General features: G+C 44.3%; 1 protein-coding gene across 2 annotated transcripts in view; it reads left to right on the plus strand.

Moving 5' to 3' along the window:
• LOC146775840 (SLAM family member 8-like) overlaps window positions 1–18,139 on the plus strand; it is a 197,766-nt gene extending 179,627 nt beyond the window's left edge. The window contains exon 5 of one of the 2 annotated variants that reach the window (XM_085637835.1): window positions 15,872–18,139. In XM_085637835.1, the coding sequence (XP_085493961.1) occupies window positions 15,872–16,002 (131 nt within the window). In that variant the 3' untranslated portion in view covers window positions 16,003–18,139. The remainder of the gene's footprint in view (window positions 1–15,871) is intronic. The other variant, XM_085637836.1, reaches the window with a different exon arrangement.
• Window positions 18,140–27,023: the final 8,884 nt, after the last annotated feature.

The following is a 27,023-nucleotide window of genomic DNA, read 5'->3' on the forward strand; positions in this document are numbered from 1 at the left end:
CCCTCACACATACCTCAGCACCCAGCCCTGTAGGATTACCAGGGCCTGCCATAGGGGTGACCTATGAGAGTATATGTGTTGTAATGGTATGGGACATAGGGTACCTACATCCCTGTAAGGGGTGCTAGCACCACCTTACCCAGACTACAGTAGTGGTCTGGTGGTGTCAGTTTGGGTGGCTGTCCCAGGGTGGCACAATAAGTGCTGCAGCCCTGGTAGGCCTACTGGGGGACCCATGCCCTGGGTACCTAGGGTACCATCTACAAGGGACTGGTAGGGCATGCCCAGCATCCAATTAGGTTTGTACCTAGAGTACTTTACATCAGTTTTAGGGAGTAAGCAGATAGGCTGGGGTCCTGGATAGCAGGATCCCAGCCAGACTAGTCAAAAACCACTTAAATACCAGGCAAAAAGTTGGGGGCAACCATTAGTCAGATTCCACTCTCCTACATAACCCCCCCCAAATGAAAGGAGATAAGGCTAACCTTGTCCAGATAAGCCTTTATTTCCTGAGTGGCCATATAAGGAAGAACCTGTACTAACATGGTTGCTCCCTGTGTCATGGTCCACTTGGGAAATCCTACCCCAAGGGGTTCTAGAGTTTCTCCAAAGTCTAGGGAAATTACCTGTATTGGTTTTTGGGTCAGAGGTGGGCTGGTGGGGTGTCTGAGTCTGGAAGTGAGACCCTATTTGGGTTGGTCTCAACCTCCTCAGATCACTGGCCACTATGGAAGCCTTTCTGCCCATGACGGTGTCATATCTGGCCCTAAGGGTCAACCTCTGGCTGCCTACAGCTGGGGGTTGGATCCCTGTGGCTGGAATAGTGGAGGGTCCTGGAAGGTTTGGGGCAACTAGGCCCCAGGGTTCCCTGTTCCCAACAACATCCATTTGAGGGGTGCCTATACCTAAGGGTAAGGGGGATCCCTCCGTTTGTAGAGGAATATTCACCTGGCTGAAACTACTCTGCTGGGTGTCCCTAATCTGTTGATGAGGGGGGTCCTCTGGGCAGGGGCCCAATAAGGGTCCACTGACCTCCCTGACCTCTGCAGCCCTGGGCTGACTGAGGCAGGGTAGAGAGGGGCAGGATACCTGCTCCAGACTGGGTACCACCTTGGAAGGGTCCCCTGCCATTAGAGAGGTGAGCAGTCCAAGCCTGTCCACTTCTGGGGCAGTTACTTCACAAGGGGCAGGATCAGTTCCCTGAGAAACTTGACCCTTACCTGTAGTCTGGTGGGGGGAGGACTGTTCCTCTTCCCCTATGCTCTCTGTTTGGGTAGAGTGATCCATAGTTTCAGGCTTCACTCTTTCTATTTTCTCCTGGGGTGGAGGTGAGGCCCTCAGGGTCTCATCCACTCTCTCAGGGATTCCTACCATTTTCAAATGGGCCTTGTGGTCAACCTCAGCCCAGGCTGAGATTTCTAGATCATTCCCCAGTAGACAATCTACAGGCAAGTTTGGGGACACTGCCACTCTCTTGGGGCCAGTGACCCCTCCCCAGCTGAGATTTATCACTGCCATGGGATGATCTGTCCTGATTCCATCTATATTGGTCACCTGGTAGCTAAACCCAGGTAAAAGCTGATCTAGGGGCACTAGCCTCTTGGTCACCATGGTGACACTGGCCCCTGTGTCCTTATAGGCCACAGCCTTCTGACCATTGATTATTGGTTCTTGTCTGTACCTGCCCAAAATACTGGGGCTCATGGTAAAGTTGGCAAACCCCATGCCACCATCACAGACCATAGTTGCTTGAGTAGGGGACCTGGATAGGCCAGAGTCCCCCTGAGTTCCCCAAGAAATCCCAACTAAATTTTTGGGTGCACTCCCACCGCCTGGGGGATTACTACTAGTAGTAACAGGAGGTGTTGGAGCTGGTTTTGGAGGAACATTCTCTTTATTGCCATTCTTTGGACAGCTGGAGTCAGTTTTCCAGTGGCCAGGTTGCTTACACACATGGCAATATGGTTTCTTGTTATTAGAGGAAGTATTTTGGGACCCACCCCCAGCACTGGGTTTTTGGGGCCCTTCAGAGGACTTTTCTTGTTTATCATCCCCACCTTTCTCTTTGGGCTTAGTGGAATCCTTCTTCTGGTCACCAACTTGGTTCTTAGGCCTAATCCTGGTTCTGACCCATTTGTCTGCCTTCTTTCCCAATTCTTGGGGAGAGGTCAGATCAGAGTCCACCAGATGCTGGTGTAAAAGTTGGTTTTGACAATTATTAAGAATCTGCTCCCTCATGATGAGATTATACAATCCTTGATAATCATTAACTTTACTGCCATTTAACCAACCTTCCAGTGCCTTGGTTGCACAATCCACAAAGTCTACCCAATCTTGATTCTGTGCTTTCTGGGTGTCTCTGAACTTAAGTCTGTATTGATCAGTGGTTAAGCCAAACCCATCTATTAAAGCAGCTTTCAAGATATAATAATCATCAGCATCCTCTTCTCTTACAGAGAGGAGCTTGTCTCTACCTTTGTCTGAAAAGGAGAGCCACAGGATTCCTGCCCACTGCTCTACTGGGACCCTTTGTACTCTACAGGCCCTCTCAAGAGCAGATATCCATTTGTGGATGTCATCCCCATTCTGATAGGGGGGCACAATCTTGTGGAGGTTCCTATTGTCAGGGACTTTCTCTCTAACTCTAGGGGTTTCATCACTGCCACCAGGGGTCTCTAGACCCCACTTCTTTGAAGCTTTCTGAAGCTCCAGGGCTTCCCTGTCCAATGCTAACTGTTCTCTTTTAAGCTGAAGCTTAGCCTGCTCAAATTTGATCAGTCTGCATTTCCTCTCATGGGAGGATTCTCTTCTCTGAGAAAAGGCAGAGGACCCTTTGGATCTCTGAGAATGGTTGGATCCCACTGAGGGGGATCTTTTCCTTCTTGGACCCACCACTCTCCCACTAGGGATGGAGGGAGTGCCTCTTGGGCCTTCACCTCCCTGTTGTAAGTGGTTTGTTTCTTCCAGGTCAGGACTTTCATCCTCTTCCTGGTCCTCATCAGAGTCCACTCTGGGAGTGTCCTCTTCTGATGGATGCCCACCCACTCTGTCTGTTCCTCTGGACCCTATGGACTCCATAAAGTCTGCTATGAGCAGGATTTCCCTAAGGCGTTGGGTGTTAGCACCCTTGTTTGTCTTCAGTTTTCTGAGGGTGCACATCTCCCTAAGCTCTGCAAAGGAGAGATGATCATACTTATCAACTGGGACCCTCTGGGGTCCTTCCATAGCCTTAGTGGCACCTGCACCTGAAGACATGTTTAGTGTAGTGATGTATCTACCTACACTAAGTGTGGCCTACTGAACCCTCTCTTGAGTTGTAGTCAAGGTGTGCTAAACCCTCTACACACAACTCTAAGTTCAGTAGAACTTATTGTATTCTAGCTTGAATTTATATGTACCTTTGGTACCAAGTGGCTTTCACTTTAGAAATTCAATTTGTTATCTGGTAAAACAATGGCAAGCTTGAATCCAACCGCTGCACACCAATGTGAGAAGTTGGCCTGGCATATGCTGTTCCTAGTTATAGGGACACCTTGCACCAGTCCAATTCGACTCTTATTGATGATAGGTTTAAGACAACCTTTAAAGAAAGCTATCCTAGTGGTAGCTGTGGAGAGCAGCCTTCAGGCTAAGTCTTGAAGGAGTGTTAAGCTTATTGTTTTACCATAATAACCTCTTGAATAACCAAATGAAAGAGTAGCCCACACAGGTATATATATAAAATATATGTATTTATTCTAGACAGAATCCCACAGTCACTTTATGTGGCTAGTGGCAAAGTTACAATTCAAACAAGCATTTATAAACACAATAAATAGCACAGAAATCAATGGGCCCCAGGGGGGGACCAAACCATATACTAAAATAGTGGTATAAGAACCACGACAATTCTACAGGCAATGCCTAGGGCATTCAGGATCGCTTGCCCCTTCAGAATCCACCCACAGTTAAGAGGAAGGGGACCCACGGGAGACGCGTGGAGTGCAAAGAGCTGCTATCGGGATCGCAATGTTAGCCTATGGAGAATGTCGCGGTTGAATAGTTAAAGTTTAAGGACACTTCTAGCAACAGTACAAAGTTAAGGCTTGAGACTTAAGGCTTTGGAGAGCCCACCACCACTGGAGTACCGAAGTACCACTGTTACCTGCCCCAGGGAAGCCGGGTGCATAGGTCGATTCTGCTGTCGGGTCGCGGGCTGATTTTCTATGGAAAAGTAGTCCAAACTGCTGCTAGCTGAAAGCGTTGTTGAAGTCGTGAAGATTGAAGAAGAAGAGAAGATAAAGATGAACCTGAAAGCAGAGGGGACAGAGTCTGGGTCACAGCAAAGTGACCAGGGAGCTCACAGGAAGGAGCTCGTGGATGTCGGGTGCTTCAGGCGTCGAAGGTACAGCTGGGCTCTGCAGTCACGGGCTCCGGGAGGCTTCAAGGAAGGCCAGCTTCTGGAGGGCGACTGTCCCACGTCGGCTGAGGGTCGCTGCGGTGTTAGTGTCCCGATTGGATCCACTAAGCATCGGCAACCGCAACCCACGCAAGATGAACAAAGCAGCTGCTGGTGCAGACCCACGAGGTCTGAGGGTGCTCACCTTTGCAGGGAGCGCAGAGCAGGCCTGGAGCAACCAGGGGAACTCTTGGAAAGATAGGTTTTCCTCCGTCAGGGCCCACAAGTCGAGAGACAAGGGACCGCGGAGGGCAGCAAAATGGAGTGCGTAAAAGGGCTCCCACGGGCCACCGGAGCGGACTATGGAGCTGAGCTTTGGCACGGATGCTGCTTGAAGGTTGGCTCCGAAATGGGCCAAAGCACAACTTCCCCACTGGTCGGGGTCGTGTGCTGTGCAAGAGGTGGCCGGGGTCTCGGGGTATGCAGGGATCTCGGCACCCACGTGGTCCACGGTGCTCAGGCTTGCTGGGCACGCTCTCAGGACTCTGGGATGCACTGGAGACCCACCTCAAGGTTGATGGAAGGCGTCGAAGTTCGTGAGAGCAGCGAAGTTCCAACTGGGTATCTTGCAGTCTTTTAGGTGCCTGCCAAGCAGGGGGATAACTCCTTTATCCCAAGGGAGATTTCTTCAGTCAGCTGGGCAGCAGCTCGTCGAAGGTCAGTTCTGTGAAGTTCTGGACGAATCTAAGGCTCTAGGGCAAAGTTATTCCCATATATCCCCAAGAATAGGGGATGGTTCAAAATAGAGCCTACCAATCAGAGTAGAGGCGGGAAAGGGTGGCTACACCCACTCCCCTTTGTGTGTTTCCCGCCTGGGCGAGGGGCAGGATGCCCCTGAACTGGTTCCAGGCGGTGTATGCAGAATTGGGGCTCTGCAGCTGCCTACGTGCAACTCTGAATGGACATTTGGTGCACCCACCCTGTTCCAATCCACATATACTGTCTGGGGTGGTGCTGGCACCTCCCTGCCACAGGAGCCCTATTGTCCAGATGGTGAGGCTGGGGTTTTCCCCAGCAACAGCCAGCCAGAGTCGTGTAGGTGGCGGACAGTAGCCATTTTGTGGTACATGTGCACTTTTAAATTGGTGCCTAAATTCTACCGCTTTTCCCATATCACCCTCCTAGCAAGGGGGAATCGTGCCCTCATGCCCATGGCTGGACTGGGGGTATGATTCCTTCATGTTTGACACCAAAGACGATATGGTTCTGTGTAGCCATTCTCAAGTTATCGCGATGACGCGATTCACTTATAATGCGGTTAAGAGTATATGGTATGGCTACACTACAAACAACCCAGTAACGGTTTTACGAAGGTTGCAGAGTGGTCCTACTCACGTAGGGGTCCCCCCTCACACATACCTCAGCACCCAGCCCTGTAGGATTACCAGGGCCTGCCATAGGGGTGACCTATGAGAGTATATGTGTTGTAATGGTATGGGACATAGGGTACCTACATCCCTGTAAGGGGTGCTAGCACCACCTTACCCAGACTACAGTAGTGGTCTGGTGGCGTCAGTTTGGGTGGCTGTCCCAGGGTGGCACAATAAGTGCTGCAGCCCTGGTAGGCCTACTGGGGGACCCATGCCCTGGGTACCATCTACAAGGGACTGGTAGGGCATGCCCAGCATCCAATTAGGTTTGTACCTAGAGTACTTTACATCAGTTTTAGGGAGTAAGCAGATAGGCTGGGGTCCTGGATAGCAGGATCCCAGCCAGACTAGTCAAAAACCACTTAAATACCAGGCAAAAAGTTGGGGGCAACCATTAGTCAGATTCCACTCTCCTACACTGAGCCTTCTTGACTCAATGTGTAGATTGGAAGCTCTATCTCAAAGGATGTGAAATGAATGTTGAGTGTAGGTACAGTACTACATATCCCTATGTCCATTTAAAAAGCAGAGCAGTAATATTGGTTTCTAAAAAAGTACTCTCACCCACACAGAGGCATGTAGCATGCTTCATCACAGAGTCAACACACGGTGAGTCTAACACAGCAGGTGGGCTCAACCCCACTCTTGGTGGGAGCATTGTGATGTTATTTGTATGGGATCCTCTTACAAATTAAAATTGCCTGAAGGCAATTCCCTTTCTAATCACGTTATCATAAGGGGACCTATGGCAAGTTTAAAACAAAAGTGGATGTTCATAGAGTCTATTAGTTGTCAACCATCCAATCAAGTCTACATCTTTTAGCCGCCCTTTTTAGCCCTATGGGTCACCTAGCTTTTGACAAGACTAACAAAATCCTTAGTCAGGGCCAATGGTCTGGCTATTTTACTTTGACCTATTCAACATTTGTTAGTCAAAACCATACATAATATATTTATCTGGTCAGACAGGCTTTAGTGTATTGGGGCTGGGTGGGTGCACTCTGAGAGTGCTTTGATGTCTGCACTGGGGGCACATTTGGTGCAGCTCAAACCGGTTGCAGGAGCCATTTGCTCCTGCTCTGGCGCAAAATGGGACAAAGGACATGGGTGTAGCCACCCCTCTGTCCTGACCCTCCCATAGGTGGGTCCCCAGGGTTTGTCCCACCCCTTCCTTGGGTATAAAATAGGAACCCCTGACTACAGGACTTTAGATTTTACCCGGACTAAACTCTGCTACAGAAACCAAGTACTTTGACGATCTGCACAACGCCGGATGACTGAAGAATCTCCCTTGGAGTAAAGGAGTTACTCCCCTGCAAGGCAGGCACCTGAAACGCCTCTGACCGGTTTGCATCTCCGGAGCTCCTGAGGACTCCAAACATTTCTGCAACACAGGAGGTGGGTTCCCGAGGTCTCTGAGGTTGATCTGTGCTCTCAGCAATTCTGAGGCCCGTATCCCTTGTGGGGACCATGCAACCCGAACCCCTGTGAACCGCGTACATTTACAGCAGCATATGCTTTTTGGCGACCTCTGAGGCTGTGCTTTAGGCTACTTGTAGTCTGACCCCGAGCAGTATTTCCACTGAAGATTTCCAGCCTACACTCCACGAGTGTTTTGTGGGCTGGTATTTTGTGATTCAGCTCGAGGTCCCTTCGCGATCCCTGGTCCGCCAACCTGTGGGTCCCTGTGAAGGTAACTTTGACTTTCCATGGGCTTTCCTGGTTGCTCCAGACGTGCCCTGACTCTCCATAGCTTGGAGAGACCCCAGGACCTTGCGGGTCCTCCCCGAAGCATCTTTCCTCTGACTGCATGGGTTGCAATTGCCAAGGCTTGTTGGTATTCAATCCAGACACTGACCCCCCAGCACTCGACATCCTTCGTGGGACAGCTCACCTCCAGACTTTGGTCATCGTCGAAGTCTCCTGGTCCCCGTGGCTGCAGAGTCAAGCTTCACCTCTTCTCACCTCTTCTCACCTGAAACACCCGACATCGGTGGGCATTCGTTTATCGTGCCTCTGGTCACTTGGAAGTAACCCAGACTCTGTCCCCTCTGCTTTCAGGTTCTTCTCAGCTCCGATCCAGGCTTGGATCACACCGGACACTTCTCATCTTCCCAGCAGCAGCACTTCTTCCCATCACGCCATTGAAATCAATGAGCGTTTCAGACACCACTTGACTCCTATGCACCCGGCTCCTCTGGGATAGGTAACACTGGTACCTCGGTACTCTCAAGGGTGCTGGCCTTAGAACCTTCTATGTTCCAAAGGATTTGCTTGAAGTCCTCTCCTAAGTGTCCTTAATCTTTAAAATTCCAACTGCAACTTCCCCATAGAGTTGTACGGAGCTCGAGTCTGTGTTCTCACACTGCACCCGTCCTCGGTGGGTCCCCTGTGTCACTACTTTGGGTGGTTCCTTGGGGTCCCAGCGATTCTACGTGCTCTAGGCACTGTGCCTAGTCAATTCGTGGTTGTCTTGCAGTGCAGTGAGATAGGGGCACCTGAAGTGCTGAGCGGGTATGCAGCCTGCGATGATGCGCGGTCCTGGCGGTCCGGACTGGTAAAGATTAGTGCGGGCCAACCGCCATGTGGCGTTGCCTCGCAGTTCACAGAGTTAGTGACACCTCAAGAGCTGAGCGGGTGTGCAGCCTGCGATGAGGCTATGTGCACTGATATGGTCTCTGCCATAGCGAAATCAAGACCCAGAATAAAGTGTGTGACCTGGTGGCCCGCGGTGCGGAGCTGCATGATGTGGAGGATGCTATGGTCGCGGTCCCCGGGCTTGGAGCTCCCACCGGCACGTGGTGGGCCCTCTTGGAGACACGCCGGTGGCGGAAGGTGAGCAACAGAATGTCCTGAGAAGACCCGCCATGCCTCTTCAGAATTGTTGTTTTGGGTTTATTCTGTAATAAACGTATTATTTGGATATTATGATATGAATGTATGACTTCCCTCTTTCTGACCACACATGTATGTTAGGTTTTGTGATTGTGTGACTTCAGGCAATTTGTTTGGTTCATGATTTCGTGGAGTTGATGTGCAATATCTTTGTCCAAAAGGTGGGAGGGTGTGGGGGGTGTCCGGGGTAGGGCCCGGGGGGGGGGCTCCTGGGGGTGGTAGCGGTGGGTGTTGTTGCCCTATTGGGGCTCTGGGCTGCATGATCAGTTGCTCCAGGGCATCTGTTGTTCTTCATGTGTGGCTATGGGCTGTGCTCCCTTGTCTGGTGCTGGTTGTCATCTGACTTTACACCAGGGCAGAGCAGGTGTTACAATCCTGCTGCTAATGTGCCTTATCACATGTTTTGTGATCTTATCGCCGATTTGGCTGGTCGTTGAGAATGTTGTATAGTGGTGTTGTTGCGGGTTTTTTGAACGGGAACGCCTACTCTGCATATCGTTAGTTTTAGTTGCCGGGGTTATCTGTGGCGATGTTTTTTGTGACTGCTATTCCAAGTAAACTGGGGATATGGGCTGTTAGCACCAGCTTGTGAATGGGGCGATAAATTTATCTCGACTTTGGCTGCAATAAAGTGCCGAAAACTCGGTGATAGATCCTTGAGAATATGCCCTTAGGGCCTTATTACGAGTACGGGGGTCCATAGCACAGCTGTACTTGTGGTGGCGGTCTGACCACTGCCACACTGCGAGCCTGCTCACAGTATTACGAATGGGGCAGTCAAACCTCCACAGGACCGCTGTGTCTGCCGGGAATCCAGGATCTTGAGATGGTCGTTCATTGGTAATGGAGCTACAATATGCTGGCGGTGCTGCTGTGGCACCGTTGAGCAAATTATGAGTTACCTGTCCGTTCCCCCTTTCATTGCGATGAGCCTGCCATGAAAAGGGTGGCGGAGAGGCAACAAAAGGGGCCCTAACACTGCTAGTCCTGGGGGTGCATGTTGTGCCCCTCCTGGATTTGCACCCCTGTTCCTGCACTGTGCCGCATGCATGCCACACCATGCAGGAATGTGCTGTTGGTGCAGTCACGGTGGCGGGCTACATGTTAGGCTCCCCTATGAGCCTAACAGCTCACCTCCGTGAGCCTGCCACAGCACCGCCTGCTCGACCAAGATTAAACTCCTAATCTGGCAGATGGGCGCACTACAGCTTTGGCGGTCCTCCAGTGGACGGGGCGGAGGTGCTGCCGCTGGAGGACCGCAAAGGTAGTAATAAGGCCCTTGGAATAATTGATGCTGAAATCCAGGTTTTCCATATATGAGGGAAACTATCTAGTAGGATTTGTTGACCATTTGCTGTGCGGGCAATTAGCACGGCATCACCTGCATATAATAAAATAGGAATTGGTTGCATACCTATTTGGGGGTATCCTTTCCTACTTCAGCAAGGTGTTTGGAAATCCCATTTATGTATAGAAGAAATAGGAAAGGAGCAAGAATGCTACCCTGTTGAACCCCCAAGTGGTCACTTGGAGTCATTCTGGGCTCAAGTGAGATGGGTCCAGTCCTTGTCCTCAGCAGGGCAGAGATAAGCAGGCAGCAGAGCAGTTCAGCAAAGCAGAAATCAGTTCCTTCAGAGCAGCAGTCAGGCAACAGCTGTCTTTACTCCTGGTAGAGTTCTTCACAGGTCCAGTAGTGTACTGTCTTGGTAGGGTCAGTGCCCAAATACCTATACCCAAATGTGCCTTTGATGTGAGGGGGACTTCAAAGCAGGCCCTTAAATTGCACTGGTCCCCTTTACTCTCAGCCCTGTCTCCCTGAGTATCTGTGGGGGGTAATCAGCACTTTTTGTGGGACACAGGACACTGCCTATTTAGGTATAAGTGTCAGCTCCCCCTCCCTCTTCCTGCCCAAGAAGAGCTATCAGAATGTAGATTAATGCAGATTAGTTCTTTGTCACACCCACCCTTCCTGTATTTGTGACCGTCTAGAGGGAATGCACAAAGTGTAGCTATCACCTATCTCAGAGGTGTATTGGAGACAGGCTGCAAGCCACACAGAGCAGTATGAGCAGAGAAATGCCCATTTTCTTAAAGTGGAACTTCTAAAAGAGTAATGTTAAATCCAACTTCACTAGTAAAGAGTATTTATCATTACCATCCCACAGATATGAAACATGATGCAGCTACTCCTTTCTAATAAAGTATTATAGCTTTAAAGTGTTTTAAGGAATTCCCAATGCTAGTCTATAAGAGAAGAAGGCCTCACAGTATTGAAAAACAAATGTAGCTATTTGTCACAACCAGGAGATGTAAAACTTAAAATTACCTGTCCTACCTTCAACTTACACTGCACCCTGCCCTTAGGGCTACCTAGGGCCTACTTTAGGGGTGACGTATATGTGATAAAAGCGGAGTTTTAGGCTTGGCAAGTGATTTTAAATGCCAGGTTGAAGTGGCAGTAAACTGCACACACAGGCCTTGCAATGGCAGGCCTTGCAATGGCAGGCCTTAGACAGGTTGGAAAGGCTACTTGTGTGGGTGGAACAACCAGTGCTGCAGGCCCACTAGCAGCATTCCTATTACAGGCCCTGGGTATATGGTATACCACTTTACAAGGGACTTATGGGCAAGCTAAATATGCCAATTTGGTATACACCAATGCCACCATGTTTCAGGGAGAAGCACGTGCACTTTATCACTGATCAGCAGTGGTAAAGTTCTCAGAGTCCTAAGGCCAACAAAATGATATAGCAAACATTGGAGGTAAACAGGCAAAAGGTTTTTGGGGAAGACCACCCTAAGGATGACAGGTTTAATACCTTTGATTGCACACTGTCAGTCACTTTCAAAAACTTATTTTCCTGTAGTACTCTACATAAAACACACTTTCTCAATTCTTCTCTATGGTATTATAAACATCTAAACATAAATAACAGAATCTTATGCTTGAAATCTTGGAAACAAAAAGGCATCTCCTTGGTAAGCCACTTTTTCATTCACAATGCAATTATTCCTTTCCCCAGTACCCTATCAATTTACCATATTCCACACTAATTTTCACATAAATATACTATGTCCAGAAAATTCAAGAACATATGCTCCACTTGCGAAATGAATCTACTTCCTGTCCCCAAGAAAACAAACTAATTTCTATGTTACAGTTACATTCTAGAGCCTCATTGATATATATTCAAATTGTGCATACTGAGTTGAACAACATTAAGTCCAACATTGAACTTCAATGGGAAAATGATTTACATGTTAATTGGTTGACTCAATGTTGGGACAAGATTTGGATGAAAATTCATAAGACTTCTAGGGCCGCCAGTACTGCACAAACACTTTACCTTATCCATAATAGATTACTTATAACTCCTATATCACTACTGAAATGGAGCATTACGTCGGAAGCCCAATGTTGGTCATGGGATCCACCTCAATGTGAGTGAAAGCAAGAGGGTGGGAGCAAGGTAAGATAAGGAATTTACCAAGCCTACAATAAGACAATATATACTATTGAGTGCAGGGCCCTAATGGCAACCCTATCGGTCTTACATTAATAATCCCCACCTTTGTTTCCTCCTAACTAGATTTGGATTTACCTTTATTCATTGGTGCTTAGCGGTCCCCCAAGGTTTTGCAAAGCCAGGTGCCCTACAGCCCTGCCCCTGTGATCATATTATCAGAACAAGATGTTCTACATTTTATTTTCTTCTGTGATTTTTACCGTTATTTCCCCAAAAATATATATTCTCCCACTGCTAAAGAACTGCAATTTTGCACAAGTGAGGCCCACCCTAATATACCTGCAAATGCTGTCTTCGCCCTTGATCTGATTTGGAGTTGCCAACTCCTTTACTGGAGCACTTAGACAGAGGAATAAGCTGTTTAGGGATTAATGTGCCCCCTTCTGTTTTATGCTGAGAGGAACTATTTATATTTTAATCATGGGTCATAGATATTTGTATTTAAGGGCTCTGCACATAACTACTTGCACTTTACATGTTTCTTTTATAACTCAACATTTGCATTCTTGGTGCATTATAAATTATGCCCTGTTTGATCGCATTTACCGAACGTTTTAGACTGTTTTACATATTCTTAATCTGGAATTTATATAGGGAATGCTGGTTTGTTCTATTTAACCATAATGCACTGATGATGGTTTTAGTATTTACTGTTTTTGATATGCTTCAATGGCCTTTGTTGGCCGAATAAAGATTCTTTGACTTGACTTGATTTGAAGTATATGTTATTTATTTGTCCTCACATTCACATTTTCTTGTCACTTGAAACAAATTGATATTATTTTCAAGGCTACTGGTTCCCTCTCTATACCCAATATCTTTCTAAGCAGTATCTCCTTCGATTGGGATCACTTACCATTCCTGCATACAATACTAGATCTTTTCATTGCGTTGCAATTCATCGAATTTACTCAAATTGGAAAGATAATACTAAGGATTCTAACAAAGTAGGGTGGTATGCAATATGTTTTAATCATCAATTGGATGTTAAGCCTATTGCTCTAGTTTTTTAAAGAGAACATTTATGGTCACCTTTGACATCTTTTCTCAATACCTCTAGCTCTCAAAGTAAAAAACCTACTTATATTGCTGAAGAAGTTTCAAAACCTCCTCCAATTTTTCTATTTTTTGTACTTTTACCATCGTGCAAGGTAATCTGATGTTATATTGCTAATCTTTAATGCTTACATTGTTTTATGTATTAACTCATAAATCAGTAGACGTTATATCATTTGATCCCTTTCTACTCCCTCCTTTGTTATTCTTTTTCCTTTATGTTGTTATGCTTTATCGATCCATTGTATTACCACATATATTCAATTGATAAGTATCATAATCACTTTGTGATTGTTCATAAAAATGTATCTACTTTTCCTGCATTACATTTTCATGTACTGTTTCTTAGTTCTTGTTCATACGGTTATATTTCCTGATGAATATTTCAATAAATCATACTATAAAACTAAAACAAAAAACACACATATTAACATGCATTCAGTCCTTGCATGCACTAACGACTCTGAACTGATATTTTTCAGCTCCTAAATACAAATCTGTGGATACTGGAATAACAAATGCATATTTTTCACATTCAAGAAATACCATTTTAATGTTCGCTGGCACACTTTCACTAATTGTGCCAAAAGATGTGCCAAAGTTTTTATTAAAAATGTAGATTCAATCTGAAAAAGTGAATAAAATGTGCTGCCATCCATATGTTTTGTCCTTATTCTTGCACTCCAGTTCCCATGTAATGTGAACTTAAGCTAATAACATGCTGTATACACAGTGCCTCATTTTTTCATTAATTGTCACAAGGTTATGTAGTGACTACAAAGCTAGAGTCAAGTGGATATTTTTTCACAATCACTCTGGGTTATATATCTGGGTTATATATCTTATGGATTTCATAGTAACTTAATAATATTCCCCAAGTGGAGTACATACATGTAAACGGTGAAAGACTGGCCTTATAGGTAGGCCTTATAGGTAGGCAGGAATACGCCCTCGTAACACACTTGAATTAGAAAGACATTGGTATGCCCTCATTATTCTCTACTCATAAACTTTTGTTCCCTTCCAGAAATACAGAGAACAATTGTTTTCTTACTGCGCCAAAGAGTCTTCCTGGGACCATACTTAATTATGGTCCTGTAACTATTTGATCTTTGAGCTACTGCTGTCCAGTGGCTTTTCAAGTATTAGGATAATACTCATACAATACATGGATACTGTAATCCCTTCATAGACTGCAGTCAATAATTTCTTTATAATCGGCAACTTCTGACACACCATGTCGCTAATTATACAGAAAAAACATCTGAGATTAACTATAATCAAATTATTACAATCAGGTTCTGAAGTCACAATGTCTTCTGCTACAGCCTGCAGCCAAGGTAAACGGCAGGTCAGATCACAGAGCCTAATGAAAGCAACTGTTTAAAGCAACAAACAGAACAGTTGCTTTTCTTTCTTCTGCTCTATTATAATAGCTTACAATGACAAGCAAAGAGAATATATTTTTATTTTTCGCATTCCTTAGATAGAGAAAAGCTAGAATCTTTCTGTATGTTTCTACACGTTCCGAGCTAATGAAGCTTTTGATTTTTTTTAAAACTGGCTTGTATTGAACTGTTTCTAATAACTGTTTTCAACAAATATCTAACAGGTTTTTGATATGTTTAATTTTGCACTAGAGATTTTATTTTTATGCTTCATGTTTGCAAACATGCTTGTTATTTCATATGAAAGAGCTATGCACCTAGGTTTTTCATGGTTTGTGGGAGAGGTGATGGTGTGACCCTGTATTATATGGGATAAAGTACCCTCTGGTATACATGATAAGAATATTTCAAGTCACCTCGGAGTTCCATAACCTTATAAAGGAACTCTGCGTTCAGCCTTGTTCCTCTATATGGTTATGGAACGTCTCAGGAACTTGCAATATCCTTATAATGTACTGCACGGGGTACTTTATCGCTTATATAAATGGCAATCAGTGAATCACTTGTCTCAGTGTTCAATGTCAATGGAACCTGGAACATATGCAGAAGGTAATCATGATTAATCTTTCATCCACAAGTGTTTTCGTCTTCATATTGATAAATTTTGCCAAACTATTCTTAAATGTTCATAATGAACTGTATTTATTAAAATATGTTAACACATAATGGACCGATTTGCCAATGTTCATTGGACTCAATGCATATGGAAGCAAGTAGGCATAACCATTAAGTGCAGCTAATGCGCCAAAGAAACAATAATATTCCAGTACCATCTAAGACCTGGGAGAAAATGTGGGGAGAGATTACCCACAGCAAAAAAGGGCATTATAAAGACATAATTGATGTTCTGTGCATATGACTTTGAACATGTGAAGCCATAGTTACTATTTGAGAATGTATGTGATGTCTTGCCTCCCGCTGACTGCTCAATTCAGATGGCCTCGATGGGCAACTGGGAATACTTTGGGAGACCATTTTGAATGGAATTTGCATAGGGCTTCTGGTGCATCTTGGAGATCTGCAATGCTATTTAAAATTCAATAGTTGACTCACCAATGGTGAGTTTCCTGTGTATGCGTATCTGAAAAGTGAAAATCACTGTGTGATTGACAACAAGTGCTCTTGTTTTATTGACAGGTAAAAGGAAAAAGAAAGGAGCTGACGCTGGTGGAGAAGCTGAAGAGCGGACTGTACAAGAACCAAAGCATGATGCAATTATAGACTGCGTTATCAGCACCGAATTTGCTGTACATGAAGCAGAATGCTGAATAACTTCATGGAGTGGTGGCTCAGCCAAACCCCTTTGTGAAATGTAGTAGAAGAGACTATGCAGATAATGCTGCAGAACAATGGGTATCTCTGTCCTGATACAAGAGAATAAGACACAAGGGCACAAATACTGTGGCTGAGTTTATTCGGCTAAGACTGAAGCATCCTTGGAGACTTGCACTGGAAACACATTTTTTCTATAGAAATATGACTCCAAGGAAGCTCGGGTATAAGATCTGCCATTCTGTTAATCTTTAGAAAAATGTTGTGAAACAATCTACAAGCTATATGATATTTGTTTCTTAATTATCAAGTGACCTTATCAGAGCTACAAGATTGAATTAGTCAAAGCAAATGAAGGCATCTCAATGCCCACAGTAACAACTGTCAGCCTTTTATCAAAGCCATTACTGCTAGTGAAACTCAGTTATTGAATTCCTTACCTGAAATCTGTGAAGGAAAACCAGCATACAACAATCATGTGCAGTGTAGGCTGCATGCAAAATCAGCTCTGACACCCATGGTCTGTGTGCTTTCACCACATGTACCATTTGTGAATGAACCATCGGATGATGTGTGGATTGACGAATCCATTCTGGGGCCAGCACACTGTTGAAACAATGAACCCCAGGGTATTAAGTTGCAACAAGCCAGGGCATTTTAGCTGGACCTGAGATTGGTCAGTGCTGGACGAATTTCTGTAATTTATTTAAGAAGCTCTGACAAACATAGAATTAGGCTACACATTGTGTAGTCAAAGTAAAAAACACACCATTACAGAGCTTTAAAGTCATTGTAATATACAAGCAAAACTTTGCGAAAAAACAATAAGTCATTTGGCTGCAGACCTATTGGCTTAACTAATGCTTGTTTCCTTTGCTATACTAAAATAGTACTTTACTGTTCCAGGAAAACAACATTATGGGCATATTGGTATGGTAAAGTAACGCTAATTTATAACAAAAAGGATTATAAGAGAGCCGCTCATGCATGTGCATTAATGCAGATACCCATTGGCCATTTAGTAATCGCTTTTGATAAACTTGGTGATAAAACATTTTAACATGACCACCCATTCACGAACATAGGTTGAGGTAATTGTAATTGTATTTATATAGCACTACCCCTGATGAGGCTTTTCGGTGAGCAGCACACTATTCCAGAACCCAAAAAGGATTAGTGGTGATTTAGTATAGTGAAATGTGAGTTAATTTGTACGGTGGACATGTGAGTCTGTTAGTTAGATTGAAAAGGATAATGGGGAATAGAAGAGTTTAGAAAGTGTTTATTGGGAGATCATAGTAGCAAGATGAGGTTTGGGATGAGTATAATGATAGATAGAAGAGGAAAGAATCTCTAGAAAAGGATTAGAGAGATCGTGGTAGTAACATTAGTTTTGGGATGAGTCAAAGGAGGGATAGAGGAGATAATAGTATTAAAATGAGATTTGGGGAGATCCAAGGAGGGATAGAGGAGGGAAGAATCTAGAAAGGGTTATTTTGAAGATCATAGTAGTAGAATGAGGTTTGGGATAAGTAAGAGAGTAGTGGTAGAGGATATATTGATAGAGGTATCAGGTGACATATAGGGTAGTGCATTGGAGAGAGTCAAAGTTTTTGGAGTAAAGTAATTAATATATAGATACATAAGTACATATTATTATGCATATTTATATCAAGAAATGTATATATCTAGATACACACAAACAAATTCAATGTGTATATACACAGGGATATGCTGCACATTTGTGTTTGAGTATGGTGGTTTTGTAGAAAAGAGCCAACACTTGAGTAGTCTCCTGAAGATAAGATAGTTATCTGTGGATCCTATGTTTGAGGGTAATGAATTCCATAGTTTGTCTGCTTGAGCAGAGAAATATGTGCCACCTATGTTTTTTCCTTGTATGGTGGGATTTTGAGGTGAGTTGCCAATCTGGAGCTGAGGTTTCTTTGTTGTATGCATTAGGTGATTTGTCCACTTGGGCATTCATTTAACAACCTGGGGAGAGGAGTTGGCTTAACGGCTAGGGCGGTCGACCTCAAATCTGGGGAACCGGGTTGGAGTCTGGGCAATGATGCTGAACATCCTGTGATTCTGGGCAAATCACTTAATCTCCCCGTGCCTAACAAAAAAAAATGAATGTGTCCTCATGTAACGCAACTGGTGCTCATGTAAAGTGCACTGATACCCAATACCTTTGAGTCAAGTTTGCGCTATAAAATACTCCATTAAAAAAAAAACCTGGAGTCCATGGTAATCCCAAGGTTTCTTACTTAGATATTTTAGAAGGTGGTCTCAGATAATCATGACAGGTGCAAAGTGGTTCATAATTTTTCTAATCACCACATGTGAGTATTTACATTTTGGAAGCCTTCAATTTGAGATGGCTCCATCTCATCCACTGATCAACGGCTCTGAGGCAACTGAAGATTTGTGAGTTTTCAATGTCTTTGGGGCTTTCCAGCTTAAGGAGTATTTGTGTGTCATCTGCATAAATATAGCATGTGAGCTGAAATTCATTCATGATTGCCACTAATGACTTCATGTAGATGTTGAAAAGCATGAGTGAGATTTATTTTATTTGAAAGGTTTTATATAGCGCTGGCTAGACCCAGAGGTATCAGAGCGTTTTACATGAGTATCAGCAGGTTACATCGTTACAAAGGTTACACAGTTATTAGAGCATGGTAACAAAATTACATGTTAGTTCGAGACAAACAATAAGGACATATACGTAAGGGAAAAAGCAGGTAAGGGGAGAGATTCGGGGGAGAGGGGATTGGAGCAGGGGAAGTAGACAGAGAATGAAGGAGGGAAAGAGGAGGGGAGGGTGAGAGATACAGCATGAAAAGAGGAGGGGGAAGGTGATGGGGACACAAACCGGTAGACAAGTCAAAGCTGCGTCCAAAGTCCAGTAAGCTGTGATCCCAGGGGAAGTGGTATCATTCCCCCATCACCGTTGCGAGAGGCTCCCTTTACACAGTGGACTCTCTCAGAGGGGTCTCTGAGACTCCAAGGCCTACCTACTGGATCTGCCCCAAAAAGGGGAGAGGAAGTGCTTTGGCAATGGACTCTCTCAGAGGGGTCTCTGAGACTCCAAGGCCTACCTACTGGATCTTCCCCAAAAAGGGGAGAGGGAGTTCTTTGGCAAGGGGCGCCATACCATACCTCAACTGTGAGTGGCTCCCTTGGTGCTGTGGACTCTCTCAGAGGGTTCACTGAGACTCCAGAGTATAAATATTGGATCTTTCCCCAACAAGGAGAGAAGGAGTGCTTAGTCAAAGGGCACAAGGGACAGGGGCATAGGTGGCATAGCAGGCAAGGGGAGAGATTCAGGGAAGAGGGGATAGGAGCATAGGAAGTAGACAAAGAATGAAAGAGCACTAAATGGGGACAATCAGCATCAGTTTGGGGAACAGACTGTTTTCTCTCTGTGGCCAGGAATTTGCCCCATCTATAAGGTAAAAACCTAGCACAGGCCATTCCAGAAGCTTTGCCACCCAGGACATGAAGCACACAGTTTGTAATTCGATTATTTTTCTCAACCGACAGAAGATTATTGTACGCTACACATCAGCAATCCAGATGTTTTCATATTAAGTTCTTGGGTGCAGAGGATGATGCTCAGAACTAACTGGGTTTTTCCCAGTCATCTTCTAGAGGAGACAGTCAAAATCATGTGGCTGAGGGAGAAGATCAAGAACCCAATGAAGGCCAACTTGTGGACCGCAGCGTTCTCTACAGAGGACACGTATGTCAGAAGGAGCAGGCCTAGGTTCTCCAGGACGTTCAGGTGATGATAGAGACTTGAGGGACCCCTGCTTTTGGGCTTTGTAGAGTCCTTGGATTAGATTACCATGGTCAACTGTGCCAAAGGCAGCTGAGAGGTCCAAGAGAAGTAGTAGTACAACTCCGTTGTGGTCTACGGTGTATGATGTACTGCCATCCACAGATGGGCTTGATTCATTGTTGTATTGGAATGCAACGTGCACAAGACATTTTAAAAGTACTATGGTGTCACAATTGAGATGCCAGCACACACTGCAGGGCAGTACGGAGGTACATTGTGAGAGCCCTGTAAATGCAACAGTAGTGAGCTACAGCAGAGGATGATGCAAATACGGGTAGAGGAGCTTAGTAAGGGAGTTGTAGACGTCTCACTACCGTGACACCAATGGATAGTGCACTCTGATGTCTCTGGATGCCCAGTTCTGCCTACCTAATGCATGCTGCAGGGTAGAAGTGATGAGTAATCATTCTGTGTACTTGCAGGCCGGAGCATGATCAACACTATGAACAGTGTAGAAGGAGTAGATTGCCCTGTTCTGCTGTGTGTGGAGGGAGGTATGTATCCAGCCCAGAACTACCTTTACATTCTGCAACTTGGATTGTTTGGTAGTTACAGAAAACCAAAGAAACTAATTCTGAACGATTTAAAGGTCAGACACGAAACTGCACAATTTGGCAGGGTGAAAAAAGCCTTTGTTCTCCGAGAAGGGTGGTAATTACAAAGAAGGGAATGAGGGCCGTCTGTAAATTTGGTACTATAGGTTGTCCGGTGATATGCAGATGCCCTATCAGTCTTGAAGTGCACTTTGTATTTTGTATTTTTATTTTCAGGACACAATGTACCATAAAGCTGAGGGGTGGTTGACATACCAGTGCTTGATTTTAGACAATTTAACGCAGCATGGGGGATAGGGCAGTGCTGTGTAGGGTTTGTCAAGGATGTTAAATTAAACCAGGATATTATATTGGACCACTTCCATATGCAATAGCTCAAAAGCAACTCCTCTTGCTCAAGCTTCAGAAATGAGAATATAAGACTAGATAATTGTGAAAAGTCCCCTAATGCCTTGCTTCTTAGTCATCATCTTTAACCCTATCATAACAATGTCCATTACCTCCGTTCACACCACTGATTCTCTCCCCTACTCTGGTAAGGCAATACCAGAACTTCGTTTTATCAATTTAAAGTCTGGTGTGGAGGCAATTCCCTCCGGCTCTGCCTTGCCTATTTGGCATCAGAAGATTGTTCCAAGGGCTAATGATGGTAGCCGCATGCTGACTGCCACGGATGCCGGTGAAGCTTTCTTGCGCCCGTTTAATATCTCTTCTATAGCTGGAGATTACAGAGCATTCTCTGGAACAGTATTTAGATGCAAGGATGAAGAGAACTGATGGCATATTAACACATTGTTCTCGTGTGTTAATGTGTGACTCCCTTCTGTGACTGTGGATTCCTTTGGAAAGAGAGATGTTGACTCTACACAGGTATACTAAGGGCCAGCTGGAACTTTGATTTCTTAAGAACCTGTCCTGGAAAATCTGAAGACATTTTACCAAGGTACATTTTTATCAAGAACATTCACTTACAAGTGACTTAATTTTGAGGTACCCTGTAATATGATGTGGTAGTTTAGCACATGGAATTACTGTTACTGTAGGTTTTACTTTTTCCTTGGTGCGTTATTCGTCCATCAATACGAGTTCCACAAGTCAAAATGAGAGGGTATTGTGGTTATCTGTGGTTAGCTGAAAAACACAGAGGCTCATATTCATGAAGAGCTTGCACCACCAATGCGTCAAGATTTTTGACACATTTGCGCTGCAAACATTACTCCATATTTATAAGCTCAAGTATCCGTGAGGATACGTCACTTTTCCTACCCCGTGCCAAGAAGAAGCTGTGTCAGAATCAACTGCGTCATTTAAGTATTAAAATATGCAAGGTAGGTGTTCCATCATAAATTCCTGCGTAAAAGGGATGCATGGATATTTATGACATTTTAAAAGAGTGACACAGCTGCAGCTTAGGTGGCACAGCCTTGCGGTTACGTCAAAATAGATGCGCCTACAAAACACACGCGTAGGAAATGTCGCATCTATACAGATATATAAAGAGAGGGGCTGATTTACAAGCCCCTTGTGCCGCTGGTATGACACTTTTTATATAGAAAACAGTTATGCACCGGTGGCACAAGGGGCTTGTAAATAAGCCCCAGAAACTGGACAGGACAGTCCTGTGACTAGAACTACAGCATGGAGCTAGTAATTTCATGGCTGAGAGCCAGATGGAGACGACCACCACCATCAACCCACAACAGCCACCAACTCCCCCCATCACCCCCACGAAGGCAACGCAGGAGAAAGGAGCACATATTTCACTGAAGGAGCACTCTGATAGACCTTTATCTTTCTCTGTATTTATTCTTGTGTATATACATTTACAATATGCATTTATTTCACATATGTATCATTGCTATTTAATATATGGGAAATTACTGTAATAAACATTTCTTTTTACTTGGCAAATGAGTGTGGAGTGTTATCTACATGTTATTTTAGTACACTAAAGTTTGCAGTCTTATTTTGAAGAGTCTTCATGTTGTATCCTGGTGTTTTGATGTCTTGCTCAGGTGTTCTGAAGGGAAAGCCAGATACTCACAGAGCTACTGACACACCCACACAGATACTTAGAAACCAACTCACACATTCAGGCACTCACACACCCACTAACAGACCCACTCAGACACTGATATACCCACTCACACACCCATTCACAGACCCACTCACAGACCTATTCAGACACTCACACATACTCATAGACCCAGACAGATACTCATGCACCCTCTCACAGATGCACTCAGACACTCTCACACCCACTCACAGACCCTTCAGACACTCATGCACCCACTCAGAGACCCACTTAGTGATGTACACCCACTCACCGACCCATTCAAAGATTCAAACAACACTCACGCAGTCACTCACACACCCACTGAAACACTCATGCACTCTCTCACATACTTAGTCAGACACTCACTCATCCACTCACAGATTCACTCAGATACCTATGCATACACTCACAGATCCACTCAGATGCTCATGCACCCACTTACAGACCCAAACAGACACACATCCACTCACAAACCCATACAGAAACTCACTCACCTAATCGCAGACCCACACTCTCACACCCACTCAAAGACCCATACAGCCACTCACTGTCGAAGGCTACAGGTTACAGTTAGGAAATACACTTTTTAAAAAGTGCACATTCACTAAAAAAAAGCCACTGGTTGTAGGGACATTATAGTTAGGAAATAATATTGAAAAACAATTGAAATTCACTGAAAAGACAAAAGTTACAGTTAGGAAATATAATGAAAAATACCTTAGAAATTCTCAGTAAAACACCAAAGGTTACCAGAACGTTAAAGTCAGGCTCAGATTTCACTCTTACAAAACCAGTGAATTTCAGCAGTTATAGTTACCTGAGCTAACTATAACGTATGCCCCCACATTGCACTACTTATGACCTTACATATTACATCACTCATGACATGGTCAGTGACATCACTGATGACATCATCCTCAGAACCACTCACACACCCACTGACTCATCCATACAACCACTTACACACCCATGCAATCACTCATACACCCACTCACTCACCCATACAGCCTCTCAGAAGAGCCACTCACACACCCACTTACATATCCATTCACACATCCACACAAGCACTTACACCTCTACTCACTCACCCATACAGCCACTCAGACACTTAGGGGTTTATTATGATGTAGGGCTGATCGCCACCTCCCGCATGGCAGTGGCGATCCGCCCTATATCATACCTCACCCGCCACCCATTTCCCCCTGCCATATTAGTATGGCAGGGGGACACCGGCGAACAGAAAGACCGTGGTCGACCGGGAGGAAAAGGGGCTGGATATGGTGGCAGTGTCTGCTAGACACCGCCATCCATATTAGCATGGGCAGCGGTGCAGGGCTTTCCATGGTGGAGACCCTGTCGTGGAAAGCCATGCAGATTTTGCTTACGGGGGGCCGTTGCGGTCCCCCAGGGTATTGGGGGTGCACATGGGGGGTACCTATGGTACCCCCCTACATTGTCACGGACAAGGTATCAGGCACCACGTGGTGCCTGTCACCTTGTGCATGACAATGCACAACATGCATTCCCAGCATTGTGGCGGGCGGTGCTGTGAGCACTGCCCGCCACAATGCTGGGAATAGAGGATGCCGCGGTGGCATTCTAATTGCCGGTGCGGGACTGCCACACCACTGGAAGCCAGTCCCTGCACCGCTAGGGTGGCAGGCAGACTAAAGTCCGACCGCCATCCTAATAGGCCCCTTAGTCTTCAATACAGCCACCCAAACACTCACAAAATTAACCAAACAGCCACTCACTCACCCATACAGTCACTCACACACCCACTCACTTGCCAATACTGTTACTCACAAAGCTGCTCACTCAAGGGCATAATTTATAGTTCACTGAGGTAAATATAAGTGCTGAGTCTCTGGTTTTGTGTGTAAAATCTGAGCATAAGTATAACGTCCCTGTAAACTTGGTTTGTTTCTTGTTTCTGTGAATATATATATATATATATATACATATATATTATCTACTGGCGGTCGCCAGTAGATAGTTATAGTTAGGACCGTGTTTCCATAGGAAATCCGCAACATTCTATTTGGAATAACTTTAGCGCCGATTGACGAATCCTCGCGAAATTTTCAAAATAGGTGGGGCGCTCCGCTCCGCTCCTTCCCAGAAAGTCTCGGGGGGATTCGTCAAGCGGGGGCTGAGAAAAAGGGGGGGTCCCAAAACACGTTTTCCCCATGCATTTTTCCAAAGGACCTTTAGTCCAAGCTACAGCCCGAATGGCTGAACAGAATTACTTGAAATTTGGCAGAGAGGTAGTCTTCAGGTCAGGGATGTGCCTTTTGCAGGTCTGGTGTAAATCTGTTCAGTATTTCATTAGAAAATAGCATTTAAATCAATATATATATCTATAAGCGCGCACCGTGCGCGTACGGTAAAACATATATATATATATATATATATATATATATATATATATATATATATATATATATATATATATATATATATATATATATATATATATATATATATATATATATATATATATATATATATATATATATATACACACACTCCACCAACTCCGGTAATGAACCGAGGGCTGCGAGTCAGGATACCGGAACTCCTCGTATACACTCCACACTGTCCCCTTAAAGCCAAGGAAACACTCGGACACTCCGTAGAAAGCAAATATTTAATCCAGCAAGCAGAACGACGCGTTTCACCTTTACGGCTTTGTCACGCTCGTAAAGTCAACATTACACCATGTTTAAATACACCATGAAAAGTAAGTTAACCATTAAAATTGAAAGCGGACTTCTCATACACATATGGCTAAATCAAAGCGCTAATGCGGCGGCCATTTTACAATGTAGTATAGCCTGAAAATAACAGTGCGATAATCACCAATTCCATTCATAACAAGAAAGTTTGATGGTAGTTACTATAAATTCATAAATATAGAATACCAAAAAATACAAATTAATCAATATGCCTACAAAAACGAGCCATAACATTACATAAACGGAATGATATAACATTACCGAATGTAGGCTGAAAAGAATGGAAGAGGGAGGAAGCACCACATGATCTTCGTCCGAGTTGACAGTGAGGTATAAATACATATCGCATTTGAAGCATAGCAGGCAGTGGCCACATTAGCTGCATGTGAGGGTAACAACTCAAAATAGTGTAAATCCAAATCAAGAAAAACACTTGTACAGCTCAAATAGGAGACAAGAGAACATATTCACAGGTTATTCAGTCAACATCATACATGTGCAAAAAATGTGCAAAAATACGAGACATAGAGCATGCCTCCGAAAGATTACGCCCAAGTGGGCAATTGTGTTGACCAGAACATAATGACAAGAGTCCACATACAAATAGATCCTAGATGTTCTTCAACTAAATAGTCCACATGTGAGAGAAGTATCTGGAAATGAAAAAGAATTAGGGTTAAAACCTGAAAACCTCTTTACAGCAGACAATACATGTTCAATTCAATTGTGCAAATGTACTGCCAGTTCCTCACTTAAATTCAACCCCATAGGGGCCAGACTGCCCAAATCAATGATGTATCGAGATTCCAACTTTCTGAGTGACAATTCTCTATTGCCACCTCTTACACCCAGATCAACAGTGTCAATTACCACCATTCGAACCAGTGTGTCATCTTGCATGTGATTGTCAAAGAAATGTCGTGCCAAAGAATATTGTTTGTTATTATTTCGTATGGCACGGAGATGTTCCAAGACTCTTTTCTTTGCCTCATGTTTCGTACTCCCAATGTACCACATGTTGCACGGGCAGATCAGAACATAGACACAGTACGTGGTATTACAGGTAAGTTTTTTCTTGATAACAAACTCTCTATTGGTGTTAGGTACCAGTAATGTGTTACAGTCACTGCTGTTTTTACATGCTTTGCATTTCCGACAACACCTAAAACCTGGTATCCCCTTAAAGAAATTACTCTCACGTTCAGTAATGTGATTGTGACTTAATAAGTCTCGTAATGAACGTCCTCTCTTAAAAGTAATTTGGGGATTACTAGCCAGGTTCTTATTAAGATGATCGTCAGTGAGCAACACATGCCAATGTTTTTTAAGGATCTGGCGTACTTCAGTTGCCTGGCCTGAAAATGTGGTGATGAATCTGAGACTTTCTTCTTGTTCGTTCTTACATTGGGGATACAGAAGATCATTCCTAGATTTAAGTTCAACTCTAGAAATAGCTTCCTGAATTGTTTTGTTCGTGTATCCCCGTTCTCTGAATCTCTGGCACATAATTTTCTTTTCGTGCATATATGCCTCACTAGAGCTACAGTTTCTTTTAGCTCTTAGTAGCTCTCCGTAAGGGATGCTGTATATCAGATTGTGTGGATGGCTACTGTTGGCACTCAATATACTGTTTCCTGATGTTTTCTTACGGAAAAGTTTGGTGCATAGTTGGTTATCTACTACCTCCAAACAGACATCCAGAAATTCTAAAGATTTTTCACTGACATGTTCAGTGAACTGAAGATTCAATTCATTTTCATTCAGTTTATCAATAAAGTTTCTGACAGACTTTTCATCACCACACCAAATAAAAAATATGTCA

This window comes from Triturus cristatus, chromosome 12 (genome assembly GCF_964204655.1).
Source record: "Triturus cristatus chromosome 12, aTriCri1.1, whole genome shotgun sequence".
Taxonomy (NCBI): Eukaryota; Metazoa; Chordata; class Amphibia; order Caudata; family Salamandridae; genus Triturus; species Triturus cristatus.